Below are 12,840 nucleotides of genomic sequence, written 5' to 3'. Positions count from 1 at the left end.
TGTGATGTTTGATTGAAAAGCAGATTCCAGTATATTTCTGTCCTGTTGTTTCCCCCTCATTATTGTCTTGGAATAGGGTGAAACTGATGTATGTGCTCTCTGCACTGTTGTCAACAGTGTCTTTTTTGAGATTTTGAGACAAGTGAGATAGGTTCAATGTGTTCTCTTGACTGTATCACTGATTCAAATTCAGTTTACCATTTTCAATTAAAAGTGAATATTATGCATCCACCTGTGTGTGGAGCTTCCAGTTTGCTCCTCAAACAGGATGTTTAGGCTAATGAGAAATCGTGTGAGGCTGCACTAGCAACTCTTCCTGGTTGGTATGAGGGGCCAGTTCAAAGGCGATAATGGCGTGAACCTCAGCACACCTCTGTGGTGATACTCGTGCTGACAAGCGAAAAGGAACATACAGTAATTATATAGATGTTATATTGTTTAATATTAGGTATGTTGATATGCAATTGTATAATGATAATCACTGGAGTCTCAAGAAATAAAACAATATATGTTACTTGTATGAAACACGTAAAAATAATTCACTATTATATATATCACAGTTAGCCTCAGGGGCTTTATATTGTCAGGGTTTATTAGGGCTGGTTGGTAGCTGACAGGGACCACCAGCACCATCAGGCCAACTATTCAAACGGATTTCTTGTTGTTAGAGGATTAGTAATGTGTGAGCGTGTAAAGGTGACCTTTATACAGAGATTTTTCTCACACTGGTGGAGCAGCTGAGTTACAACTACGGTAACTTTGTCAGAAGATACTGCAGTCTTAGTCAATGACACATTCTAATTTTATAATTATGGTTTAGCAATCGTACTGTTTTTGTGCTGGATTTGTGTGGATGCTGTGCCTGCTGTCCATCTGGCATTTCAGTGATGAAATGCAGGGTTAGATTTACATTTTTCTTTCAATCTTTATACTTTCAATTAGACAGCATTCAACATTCCTTCTTCATGTTATAAAAGAATAGCTTTTAGAATAAAGAGAATAATGTGCACTTGGTTTGTCTGACAAATCTGGCCAAATTTGATTATTTCTGTAGGTTGTGGCTCAGCTGTTACATGATGATGTGTCTGCATAAGATATGGAGTTAGTCTGTAGTTATTTATGTGTACCTTAAAGCTGTCACTCCACTTAGGTTTTTGTTAATGTGACTAGATGGAATGGGTTATGTGATTTTGTTTTGGTTGAAATATTAATTTAACATTCGCAACATTTTGGGTGTATCTGTTTTCCCTGCTGCAAAGAGCAGAAATACAAGTATGTTTTGTGTTAACGTGAAGGCCGAGACATTTTTTCATGGAGCTTTCACTTTTCAGTGGTAATTGGCACTCTCACTCAAACTGCCCGTCTCTCACTGATGTCATTATTGGTGCAAAGTGCCTCCAAAAGAATACATCCATGTAGGTCATAATACAACATGACATGACAAATCAACTTGACATTTGTAAAACCTCAGTAGATGATTCTCTTTGTGATAGAAGATATTAATCTGGACTCTCCAGCGCTACCATATGGAAATGTCCATTTTTGGAACACAGTAAATCTTTCAAAACCTACAAGTTAGATCTGATTATAGTTTGAATCTCAATACCCATCAGAAAAGGGTGCATTTTTCCTTTCTTTTGATACACAGCAGGGTTCTAGTAGTGTCTTTATGACATTGCATTATCTGGTAGCTCTAAGCACTGTTCAGTCCATAGCAAAGATCCACAATCTGTGAGTAAATATACTAACTGAGTACGAACAAATGGTCCCCAAATAATATATATTTGTTAGCATCCGTCCAGTAGTTTAAACATAATCCTGCTGAAAAACACACAAACAAACAAACCAAACCAAAAACATTACCTCACTGGCAGATGTAAGTATCATGGTGCAGGACAATATGGTCAAAATCTTCTTCAAAATCACAATATAGATAATTTCATATCTCGATATTGATATATATATATTCCAATATAGACAGTTTTCTGATAACCACATGTTTTTATACTCCTGTGTGAATTAAATACTTGACAAATTAAAAGCGAGTATTATTTAATTTAACATTATTGCAAAATGATTACATTTTGGGGGAATTTTAGTTAGTAAAAGCTTTTTATTATCACTTTAGACTACGTATCATATCATTTTGAATTGTCGCCCAGCCCTGAGCAGGAATGGGACAAGATACACATCTTTAATGATCATAGGGTATTAGTGCATATGACATATTTAATCTTTATTCAATTTGAGCACTTTATGAGCATAACATTTGAGCTGTTTACTCTAAACTTTTAACTGAGACAGTCAGAATTAGACACTTACTTAACATTGCAACGATTTAAATACATTTTCTTGTTATCGGTTAGACCATTACACATAGCATTCCTATTATTTGACTTCTTGAACTATTTGTATTCAAGCCAAACTTCAGTCTTTTCAAACAATTCTTTCTTTTTATGCAAATACAGAAAATTAACCATTCTTAAAATATAAACCATGTGATGTTTTTAATATGGGTATTTTGTATTTGATTGAAGGGTTCTGTAATAAGGTTTTTGTGATTGTTGTTATTATTGTATTTTCAAGGCTTTCTTAACCTTTTCTCAATGAGTATGCTTTGTATAACAACTAAATATCTGTATTTTTTTATCATTAGGTCTGCCCCAGCTGGAGCCCCTGCAGCAGATGGAGGGAATCAGCCCCCCAACCTCACCAGCAACCGTCGTCTGCAGCAGACACAGGCACAAGTGGATGAGGTGAGTTCAAGCTTCTCTGCAAAGCCAAAGTCGTGCTGTCTGGCTCAGATGTAGACATTTGCGGTTTTAGCATCATTCATTGGTCACGTACTGGTAACTCAATCTTCTCTGCTTGCAAATTTGAAGTGGAAAAGCACAAATCATTGTTAGGGGTGGGTTTGAGCTTTATATAAAGCTTAAAACCATGATTTGAGGTGAAACGTGATAAACGACTTTCAAACCTAATCCTTATCCAACAGTCATTCTGTCTCGATAGCTGATTACACTACATAGCTCTGCGTGTCTTTCCCCAGGTGGTGGATATCATGCGTGTAAACGTGGATAAGGTTCTGGAGCGTGATCAGAAGCTGTCAGAACTGGACGATAGGGCTGACGCCCTGCAGGCTGGAGCCTCTCAGTTTGAGACCAGTGCTGCAAAACTGAAGAATAAATACTGGTGGAAGAATGCCAAGGTGAGGACATGCAGACGTGCTGACTTGAATAGCAAATACCTGTGTATGAAGGAAGCCTTAAACTTCCCCGTTTACAGACAAATGGAAAATAACACGAATAATAATTCAGACAGGAGCAGATGAAATTATGGTTTGATTTTTGTGCACTTAAGAATTTGCTTTACACATAAAAAAAAATACAAATTTGACTGCTTTTCTGATGACTTTTTTTCTGAAAATTCACTGACTACAGATGATGATTATCCTGGGTGTGATATGCGTGATTATCCTCATCGTCATAATTGGTAAGAATCCTTCTCACTTTTGTGCACATGGATTTCTCATATTTGTCTCAATGGACTTAATCAACGCTAAAACAGTTTCTCACATATATTCTGTATAATATAAGGCTTAATGTAATAATAATGTTGGTTTGATAACTTGTGTATTATTATGAAATTTATTTTTTCTCTTTTGCAGTGTACTTCAGCACCTAAGAAGAGTTGCTCCTACCCCAGTCTAATCCTTCCTTGCTACAGAAGAAAAACCCTCAAATTGATTACAAAATTAACCATGATAATTCATTTATTATATATATATATCCCGATTAGCCTCGATATATAACACCCCTAAACCTTCAGGGCCCCATGGCTCCCCAACTTCCACCACCTCGCCTCTGGACCCCTGTCAATATTTGTCCTGTGAGTGTGTGGCCCTGTCTTCTTTCTGGGTACTCTTGGCTTTTCTAACCTGCCATACTGAGAACCAAACACTTGTGACGATGCAACAACAGAAAAGGAAGCAACGATTGGCGATAATTGTTACATAACTGATATATATATAGTTCTTTGTAGAGTTTTATTCTGATATATACTGTTTTGTAGGTGTGTGTGTGTGTGTGTGTGCGTGTGTGTGCATTTTGTATTTTTTAATTTTTTGTATTAATTTTACGTATGCTTCAGCGTTAACTACTGCCTATTAATCAAAGTGTGTGACTTGCATGTTATCATCATCTGTCTGTCCCCTTGCTTACTCTCTCATTTTTCGATGTATTTTTGCAAAGTGGAGTTAGTCTCCATTTCACTATGGAAAGACCTTTTGAGGTTCATCTGTGTAACTCGTGTCCACTAAGAAAGTCCAAAATAAGACAGAGAACTAAAACTTGTACTAATAGATAACATCAAGTTACAAAAATTTGAGCTATTACACAGACAAAACTGCCCCTGAGAATTCCCCAGATTACTCTTACCTCAGCTCAAAATTTCTATAACTTGATGCCATCAAGGAATTCAAGTCTTAGCTTCGTTGACGGCTTTCTGAAAGAGTTAATTGTCACCCGTATTGATCAAACATACAAATAATGCATGAGTTGTTAAACTAATTCGTAGTAATCATCATATTTCAGCCCTCTTCATCTGATCCTCCAAGTATCTGTTTCATTTCTCTTTCTCCATCTCACTCGTCTAATAACTCTCATCTCTAACGCCCCAACACTTCCGTCTGTCAGCATGCTTGAACACCTCAATTTCTTCTAATAGTTTCTAAAACTGCCATAGTACAGTTGGACCAATGTCTGTAGATGTTTCTTTTTTATTTTAATATTACGTAGTGTCTTATTTCGAAAACATTCCTTCATTGCAGTCTAGTGCAAATGGTCTTACCGTAGCACATGTAAGTGTAAGTATCTTAAAAAAAAAAATAATACACGCGATGAAACTTGTGTCGAAAACGTCGGTCATACAAACCATAGGAGAAAATAGTTAATAGCTGTAAGGGTAAATTTTGGATAGACAGGATTAGACTTTCAATCTGTCCAAATTATTTTCTTTTGTAATATGGGTGATGTTATTTTAACATTACACGTAGGCTACAGTATACTGTGGAGATGTCATTAATGTCAAACTGTGGATACGAGCAAAAAAAAACAATTCTAATGCGAGGTGATAAAATGGGGCCGTTGCATAAATTGATTAATTTCCATAAAGCAAAGGTTAATTCTTAGTGGCCAGTTACCTACATGGACACTGAAAAGCCTTAGTCTCCAGTCACTTCTATTAGTTACTGTAGAATATTTCCAGTCAAACTTACCCTCGCACTTTTAGTCTGTGTGGGGGGAGTGGCTGACTGCAGATAAAGGAATCTGTTTAAAATGCACAAACAACCTTGTTTTTGATGGCGCTGTCTGGCTGGCCAAAAGCCTGGCCAAAGGAGATCCTCATGCAGCAAAACCTCTCCACACGAAGAGCACATAAAAAATAAAAAGAGATAATTCAGCCTTATTTTGCAAATCCAGGAACAGGGACAGAGGCTAATGAGGATTATGTCAAATTCACAGTTGAGTTTTAGGTCAGCAACTTTGGGGTAGGCTCAGAAATGTTCTTTCAAAGGTTAGCGACAAGAAGCGCGAGAAGCAATTATTAAAAAAAATAGTAGCACTCCTAAGAAGAGTGTCTTTGCCAGCGCAGTGGTTCTGTCTCAGTGTTTCTCCCTATAGTTAAGGCCTTTTTTCTTTTTTAAATATAATAGATTCTATTTTTATTATAGTATATTTTTGTGTGAAACAGACAGGTAAAGAGGAAGTGTGCAATCAGTACTATTTGCTGCCAACAAGCAGTAAGCTCCTCTTTACCTCAGTCTGATGTGTTTTTTGTAATTCAGCTCTGTGCGTTATACACTGCCAAGCAACAAGGGAGAGGCTTCTATTCTTATTGCAGATTTCTTTCATTGGTGCCCAAGCTGGTTTGGTCTTAAAACATACTTTTACATGTTTCTGGCATTTTCTCCTGTGTATACTACTTTTGGCTATTTTATGAGCAGGAGAGCAGGGCAATTTGATGCACTTGTTTTTTTTAGTGCTCAGTCAAACTAAGGCCTTGTACACATGAACACGATGTTGACATAAAACCTAAAATTAAATTTCCCTGATTTTGAGACTATTTTCAACTATAGAAGATCTTTATTTACAGAGTTTTTGCTTCTGGTAAATCTAAGATTTGAGTCTTTTATTCAATGAAATCTCTGTCTCATGAAACGAAAAATATTTAAGTGTGCAGGCCTGCATTAATAAATGCTGAACAGGAAGCAACTCAACTAAACTAAACTAACTTAAACGTATTAAATTTTCTTATAATATGCTGGAAAGATCAAGACCACAAAGCCACCAACAATATTTCAAAACAAGTGTGTGTAAAGCCTTAGTAGCCTTGTCTCTTTTCAACATGACTTTTTATCTTGCCCACCAGCTGAGTAAACCAACTTGCCCCCCTTTGCTCAACTCACTGATTCAGAATCCTACAGTGTGTGTGTGTGTGTGTGTGTGTGTCTCTGTGTCAGCGCAGGTGCATCAATGTGTGTGTGTGTGTGTGTGTATGTGTTAGAATAGCTCTGTCTTGGGAATATCCCCAGTTTATCCCGACAGATTAGGCCGCTTAAATCTCCTTCCTTGAACACGGAAGTACACAAGCAGACAGGTTACAGATCTGTCGGCCAGTTCTAATAAGGAAGGACCCGGACCTTAACGAACCCCCCTCCTCCCCTTCCCAATGTTTTATTCCAAACAGAGCAAAAGGAAACTGCAGAAGATTACCAAAGACCAGATTTCCATACTTAAGCTGCCAATTGCCATCAAAAACAAGTGGAGAGAAACAGGTTATCCCAACTATCCAAGTCTGTTTTAAATACCCTTACCCTATTTATCCACAGATGACAGGACCTTTTAACTATTGCACACTCTTCATGTGGTGTGTCAGTTTGGCTTGTGAGTGTGCCATTCTAACATATGCAAGTTAAACCAAAACATGAGGGCCGCATGCTTCAAATCTCAAATACAGCCTGCCCCACCAGGCAGATGTAGTTCAGAAGGGCCTCTTTAATCTGAAACAAGTTTTAAGACACATGATCCTATAACTAATAATAGCACAACTCTTCTTTTATGTCTCCATAGTGCTGCCAAGTTTTAAAATGAAAAGACATATAAACTATCTATATGCTATCAAAAATAACCTAGAAAAACATTATAAAAAATCTGCATTGTTTGGTGTTGTAATATGGGGGTGTTTTTGGGGGGTAGGGGGTCCTATATCCTCAGGTTTATGGTATTAGCAATTTACCAAAATATATATGAGGACAAAACTATATGAGCAAAGTATAAAATTGGGTTTTTGGCAATAGAAAATCATTATAGGGTTACAAATGTGGTCCTTTTAGCCATCCTTCAGGAGTTAACCACACAGTGGGCTGAAGTGAAATAACACTGCTGATTGGGGTAGGACTTCTGTGTTATCCATAAATCTGTAATCCATAAATTTGTTGTGAGTGCTCAACCAATTTGGTCCCAATGGTGTAAATGAAGTGAGTGCTCTCTTTTCTCCGTTGCTTTACTGTGTGTATGAAAAAAAGTGCGTATATATTTTAACACCGTGGCACTTTTTTCTGTTGTGATACATTCATTTTGATGGGATGGGAACATGATTCGTTGGAGAATATTGTCTTATGTCAACCACTGAATTGTTCAGTGATCTCAATTTAAACGCTGTGTTCAGGTCATTTGGGGGTGATCCAAAATGCAAGTTGCCATCAAGGAAAAAGTGTTCAGAACCTCTTCCAGGTTCGAAATATAACTTGTAAACTTGTGGTTCAAACTTGGAAGGAAATAAGCAGCAGGAAAGAGACAAACAGAAGATCAAATCTTTCAACAAAGGGTCGTGTATATGTACAGGGCAGGAAATGTTCCCCAACGTTTACCGTCACCCCCAAATGGGATGAATGCAGCAATAGGAGGGAACCTTTTGAGTCTCTGAATGTTCACTGGATGGCTATAATAGTACAATATTCTACTTAATGTATGTTTTATTTTTGAACCAAATATTGTGCTTTTCTTTTGCATCAATTTAGTAATAACTCCAGATGTCACTGAATTGTTTGTATGTAAGCACTGATGGGTAAAGGTAAAGAAAGTGGGAAGTTAATGGGAAAAAAAGTATTTTTACCTTCAATTGTCCAGAATGCTTAGAATGATTCTACAGTTTACATCAGATTGCCGTTTGTTTCTACAAGATATATTTTTTGTTCAAATCAGTTTATTTTTGAGGAAAGATTTTGATTTCTCTTTGGGACTGGGGTTTCAGGGATGAAGGCCCATATTGCCCCTGGTCATCTGGCCTTACAGGAGGGACAGGACTGGAGGATCATGGGCAATGTGCTCAGTATTATCTCACTTTCTTTTCTTTTTCTTTGCTCTTATTTATTGATAGATTTATTGTGCTGTCATTTGGTATGGGATTAGAAATTTAAGAGGGTTGACTCAACGTAAAGAAAAGGAGACTGAATGAAAAACTAAAGTACATAAAATAATTGTAGTGTAAATCTATCAATGTCTTATTATATTGATGAACATCATGAAATATATGTATATTGGAAAAAACAGTACCTATGACAACTTGTACTTTTGTGTGTGCTTCACGTGTTTTGTGGGTGTGCAACAATGGGCAGATGCAATTTTGACTGCAATTCTGGGACCTTATCTGACCTGTATCAATAAGCATAAATTTATTATCAATACAAAGGTAGACCTCTTGCTTTAATTTACACTAACCACTTGTGTGTTAAAAAATACACGGGACCTGGAGCCATAGAAGGGCATATTTCTACATTTGTACAGTCACTTCAGACAGTACTGCTTCTGCAGAGGCTGACCTTCAAATCCTGCCTCCATCCAACACTCTCATAGGCCTACCACTTTAGGTATAAAACACATGCCTGCACACAAGTGGTATTTAGTCCCATTTATCTGCTGATAAAACTATAATCCCCTCTCTCAAAGAGCATGAAGAACCATGTGTGTTTGAAGATGTTAAAACAATGAAACTAATGTATTGAAATCTACGAAGCATTCACATTATCTCCAATTTAATGGTGTATACCAGCAACATGTGCATACAGGATTTTGCAAAATTATTAAACCTCTTTCGTGGCTCATAATGTAGGCTATATTAACGTTAAATAATTCAGTAATAATTATCATCCAAACATTTCCTTGCATGCAGAACAAAGGAGCAGTGCTGGTTCATTCCACCACTAGCCTATTATCAGCAGGCTAATGGTGGCCGTGATGAAGAAGTGACGTGCAGTAGCATTAGAAAAAGCTGCAGTCACTAGCTGTTACTAGTCTGCTGTACAGGGAGCCAACAGTGAAGGTCGCTTCCGGAAGCTTTTATTTTGAAGTACACCAGTCGGCAGCATAGGCTACAGGCAATGGTCCTGTCCATAGGTAGAGAATAAATTGCATCCAAATCCTGATAAATATCATACGTCAGGCTCTTATTTTGCTGTATCTTTAGTTCGAAGTGAATATGTTTAATGTACACCACATAAGCTCCCGGACATGTTTTGCTAACTCTTTCGTTTTTGTGTGCTTGGTGAAGGGCATAGCTGTAACTAGAGGACATCTGACACATTGCATCGCTGGCATTTCACTCGTTTCCTTTCTTCAGTTGCTTGGTCAACACGACATACGCTCTCCTGTCCCCCGGCTGACTGACTTGGCTTACACTAGCTTAAAAAAACTAAATCACCCCACGTACAGCTCGGCTAAGCTGCACACCGTGCTACCGGCTAACACTACATGATATTAGCCGAAGCCTAATGAGCTGTCATCACTATGGAGCTGACGTTGCTAGTGTTTGGTCTGGTTGTATCACATTGCTATTAGTGGGAATAACTATTTGTGAAGGGGAATTGGGTTTATTGGTTAAATAATCCCCGCGACCCTTAACTGGATAAGCGGTTATGGAAGATGGATGGATGGTTAAATAATGAAACTCCACGAGAATTAATACTGGACACAGCAGCTCCGCCGCCCAAGCTGTAGTTTCACGTTTTCACCACCAGGTGTCACCATGTCCATATTGTGCACCCCTCACAAATGTCTGTAGAGGTAAAGATGTCTGCTAATGCACTGTAAATATATATCACCTAACGTCTACATCACAAAATATCACTACATTTAAACATTATGGATTTGTGGATAAAATGATTGTGTTAGAAAGTCATTTATCCAGTATAGTACCTTAGAATCCATCATTTTAAGCACTGTAGGTCTGTGCTAAAGATGAAAATGGAATAGAAAGTGCTGCACAGTGTGGAAAGCCAAGCCTTAATGATTACTTTCTGTTTCAACACATACCCCCCAATTGAGAGTTTAGTTTAGTTGTTATTAGATCTGTTAAGTCATGCATGAGTATGTGCTAAATTTCCACCATGCTTTTCATTTTTAAAATACACTGCATATTTGTGCCTATTGCTGTTTCCACTGGGAAAGGGTTTTTACTTTCCTAGCTATGCTATTGTCATTACCATCCATGCACTTACTGGCAAATGATGATGATGTGTCTCCTGAGAATTTTCCATGAAAAGTGAAGGAAGGCTTACAACTTTAAGTGTGATACTGTAGTCTTCATTTTAGCTGTTATTAGACAAACAGATTCATACAGCGCGTTTCAGGGTCCCTATTATAAGATCACACTTCAGTGCAACATCCTGTTCATGCCAGATAAGGTGCTATGATCTTTTTAGCACATTGTCAGCACAGTGAGCACATAATATCACACTTTCTCATGGAACGACAATGAAGCCTAGTACATGAGTTCTCTGAGACAACTCAGTCAGAAACTAATGGCAAATGTTGATGTTTCATACTTACAGTTTGAAGTTTTCTAGTGCTTGACTCCATCTGTAATGCTCTTAAGGGATGTCTCAGATTATCACCACGGACATATTTTCTAATCAAATCTTTATCTCCGTGCATGTGTTTCTATTTATTGCTGAGGTCACATGACATTTGGTGTGCACATCACTGCATAATTGAAAGACTGGTCTTTTTTTAAACTGCAAAGACTACATTTGAAAGGAACCACAATTACAGAGAACAGATGGGGCTACGATTGTTAAGAAATCAACCGTTTCAGTCCGCCACCTTCCCAAATGGAATCGCACAACTGCACACATTCGTTTTTGTTCTGTTTTCCACCTTTCAAGCGCAGTGTCACATTGTATAGTGTTTTTATGAAGAGAGATTTTCTATGACATAATAAGAGAGTAATAATACAGTCTTCTTTTGGCTCATGGACGTGACCTAACTCCAGAGTGGCACGCTAAAACAACTTTTCACTCAGTTAAACAGTCTCTCTGTTGGGTTGTTTTAAGTTTGTTGTTCTATTTCTCAGATTTCTTCAACCCCTCCTCTCCTTACCCATCGCCCCCCACCACCCCCAACCCGCAACTACTCATCTTCTCCCCCACTGCTATTCCCCCTTTGACTCAACTAAAGGAATGCATGTCCAACTCGAAGGGTTCGTCAGGAATTATTGCAGAAGCCTAAACCCTTGGCTTGGATTCTTGCTAAGTGTAAAGGTCACTGTTACTCCCACACATATTGGCAGTGGCTGCACAGTTGTGCACACTCAGATGGTGTCCGCCCCCCAGCAGACGGTGAACGTCATTGCATTCCTGCTTCTGCTACCTCTTATCATGACTGTGGGTCAACACAAACACAACACAGCAGGACCAAGGACTGCTCAATTCTCCAGCTCACTATGATCTGTTCATTCTCAAAGTAAAAAAACTATTTCTAAAGTCATATGCTGCCACATGCATGTGGAGACACAACCTCTCTGTACAAACTCTGCTTTGTGTTTTTATGAGCTGTCCATCCTGCCTGCTCCAGACTTTGATCAAGGTGTTGCAGCCCTGTAGTTTGTAAGAGTGGCTGATTTCCTAGCATTACTGAAACACCATTCCCTCCACAGGCCTCAGTAATGTAGGTTAGAGGGTTTGCTCTTCAAGGAATCTTAACAGTGAGAAAATACTCCCCCGTCCAGAGTGTTATTCTTGCCTTGGTGGATTGCGGGGGCATATAACCGCTCTCTGGCTCAGAGGCTTTGGAGCCAAAGGAGACCCTGGGGCTTAGGGAAATACAGTAAGAGGAAAGAGATCATTGGTTTTATGATACTTTTTTTTGTCTAAATCCGTTTGGATATCCTTTTGGATCCTGTATGTATTTTTGTCTAAGCTAGATGGCTAAAGTGAATCATTCTATCAAGAAAATAATAGTTTCGTAAATTGAAGGTCTCACACGTTGTTGTGGAATGTGAAGATTTATGGCCCTACTAGTTGAGTGCTCCATCCCCAAGAGCCTCAGGCTGTGCACCCACCTGTGCACCTTAATAATCAGCCCGACACTCAGGATGGACGTTAATGGATTTAACGGCCATCTTAACCATATTTAACTTAAGTTTCAACCATGTAGAGAACCAGAAACATCTGCTGCTGTAAACAGTTGGATGTCCACAAAGCCTCAGCCACAACTTCTGACATTACTTCCCTCTGCACATCTTTCCTAGATGCCCCCTTCGTTATATTGAAACCAGGGTTATTATGGTGAAACATCTGGCTCTAATTAGAGCCTTCACCTCCCTCCCTTCCCACTCACGTCATCCCCCCTCATCGCCGCTGTCCTTTCAGCATCTCTGTCCGTCTCTTCATCCATTCTCGAACTTTCTCCCCCCTCCGATCCCTCCCCACTCATTCATTCACTCACTCTCTCCGCCCATCCTGAGCGAGCGGCCTCCCCCATTTTTCACCTCCTGTTAGGTCCC

At 38.7% G+C, this 12,840-nt stretch overlaps 1 protein-coding gene across 1 annotated transcript; it reads left to right on the top strand.

The window, feature by feature from the left end:
• The first annotated feature begins 350 nt into the window (after nucleotides 1-350).
• Nucleotides 351-3,684, top strand: vamp2 (vesicle-associated membrane protein 2). The gene is made up of 5 exons (XM_054626426.1): nucleotides 351-355; nucleotides 2,657-2,756; nucleotides 3,050-3,208; nucleotides 3,441-3,513; nucleotides 3,668-3,684. The coding sequence occupies exons 1-5, from the start codon at nucleotides 351-353 to the stop codon at nucleotides 3,682-3,684; spliced, it is 354 nt and encodes a 117-aa protein (XP_054482401.1).
• Nucleotides 3,685-12,840: the final 9,156 nt, after the last annotated feature.

The sequence above is a fragment of the Anoplopoma fimbria genome, chromosome 24, assembly GCF_027596085.1.
Source record: "Anoplopoma fimbria isolate UVic2021 breed Golden Eagle Sablefish chromosome 24, Afim_UVic_2022, whole genome shotgun sequence".
Classification (NCBI taxonomy): Eukaryota; Metazoa; Chordata; class Actinopteri; order Perciformes; family Anoplopomatidae; genus Anoplopoma; species Anoplopoma fimbria.
The sequence above is the reverse complement of the archived record's forward strand: the minus strand, read 5'-3'. Positions and strand labels throughout refer to the sequence as shown.

Bases quoted from the DNA above. Each gene is read 5' to 3' on its own strand.
- vamp2 (XM_054626426.1), top strand. The intron at 2,757-3,049 runs GTGAGTTCAAGC...GTCTTTCCCCAG, and splicing joins CACAGGCACAAGTGGATGAG to GTGGTGGATATCATGCGTGT. The intron at 3,209-3,440 runs GTGAGGACATGC...CACTGACTACAG, and splicing joins ACTGGTGGAAGAATGCCAAG to ATGATGATTATCCTGGGTGT.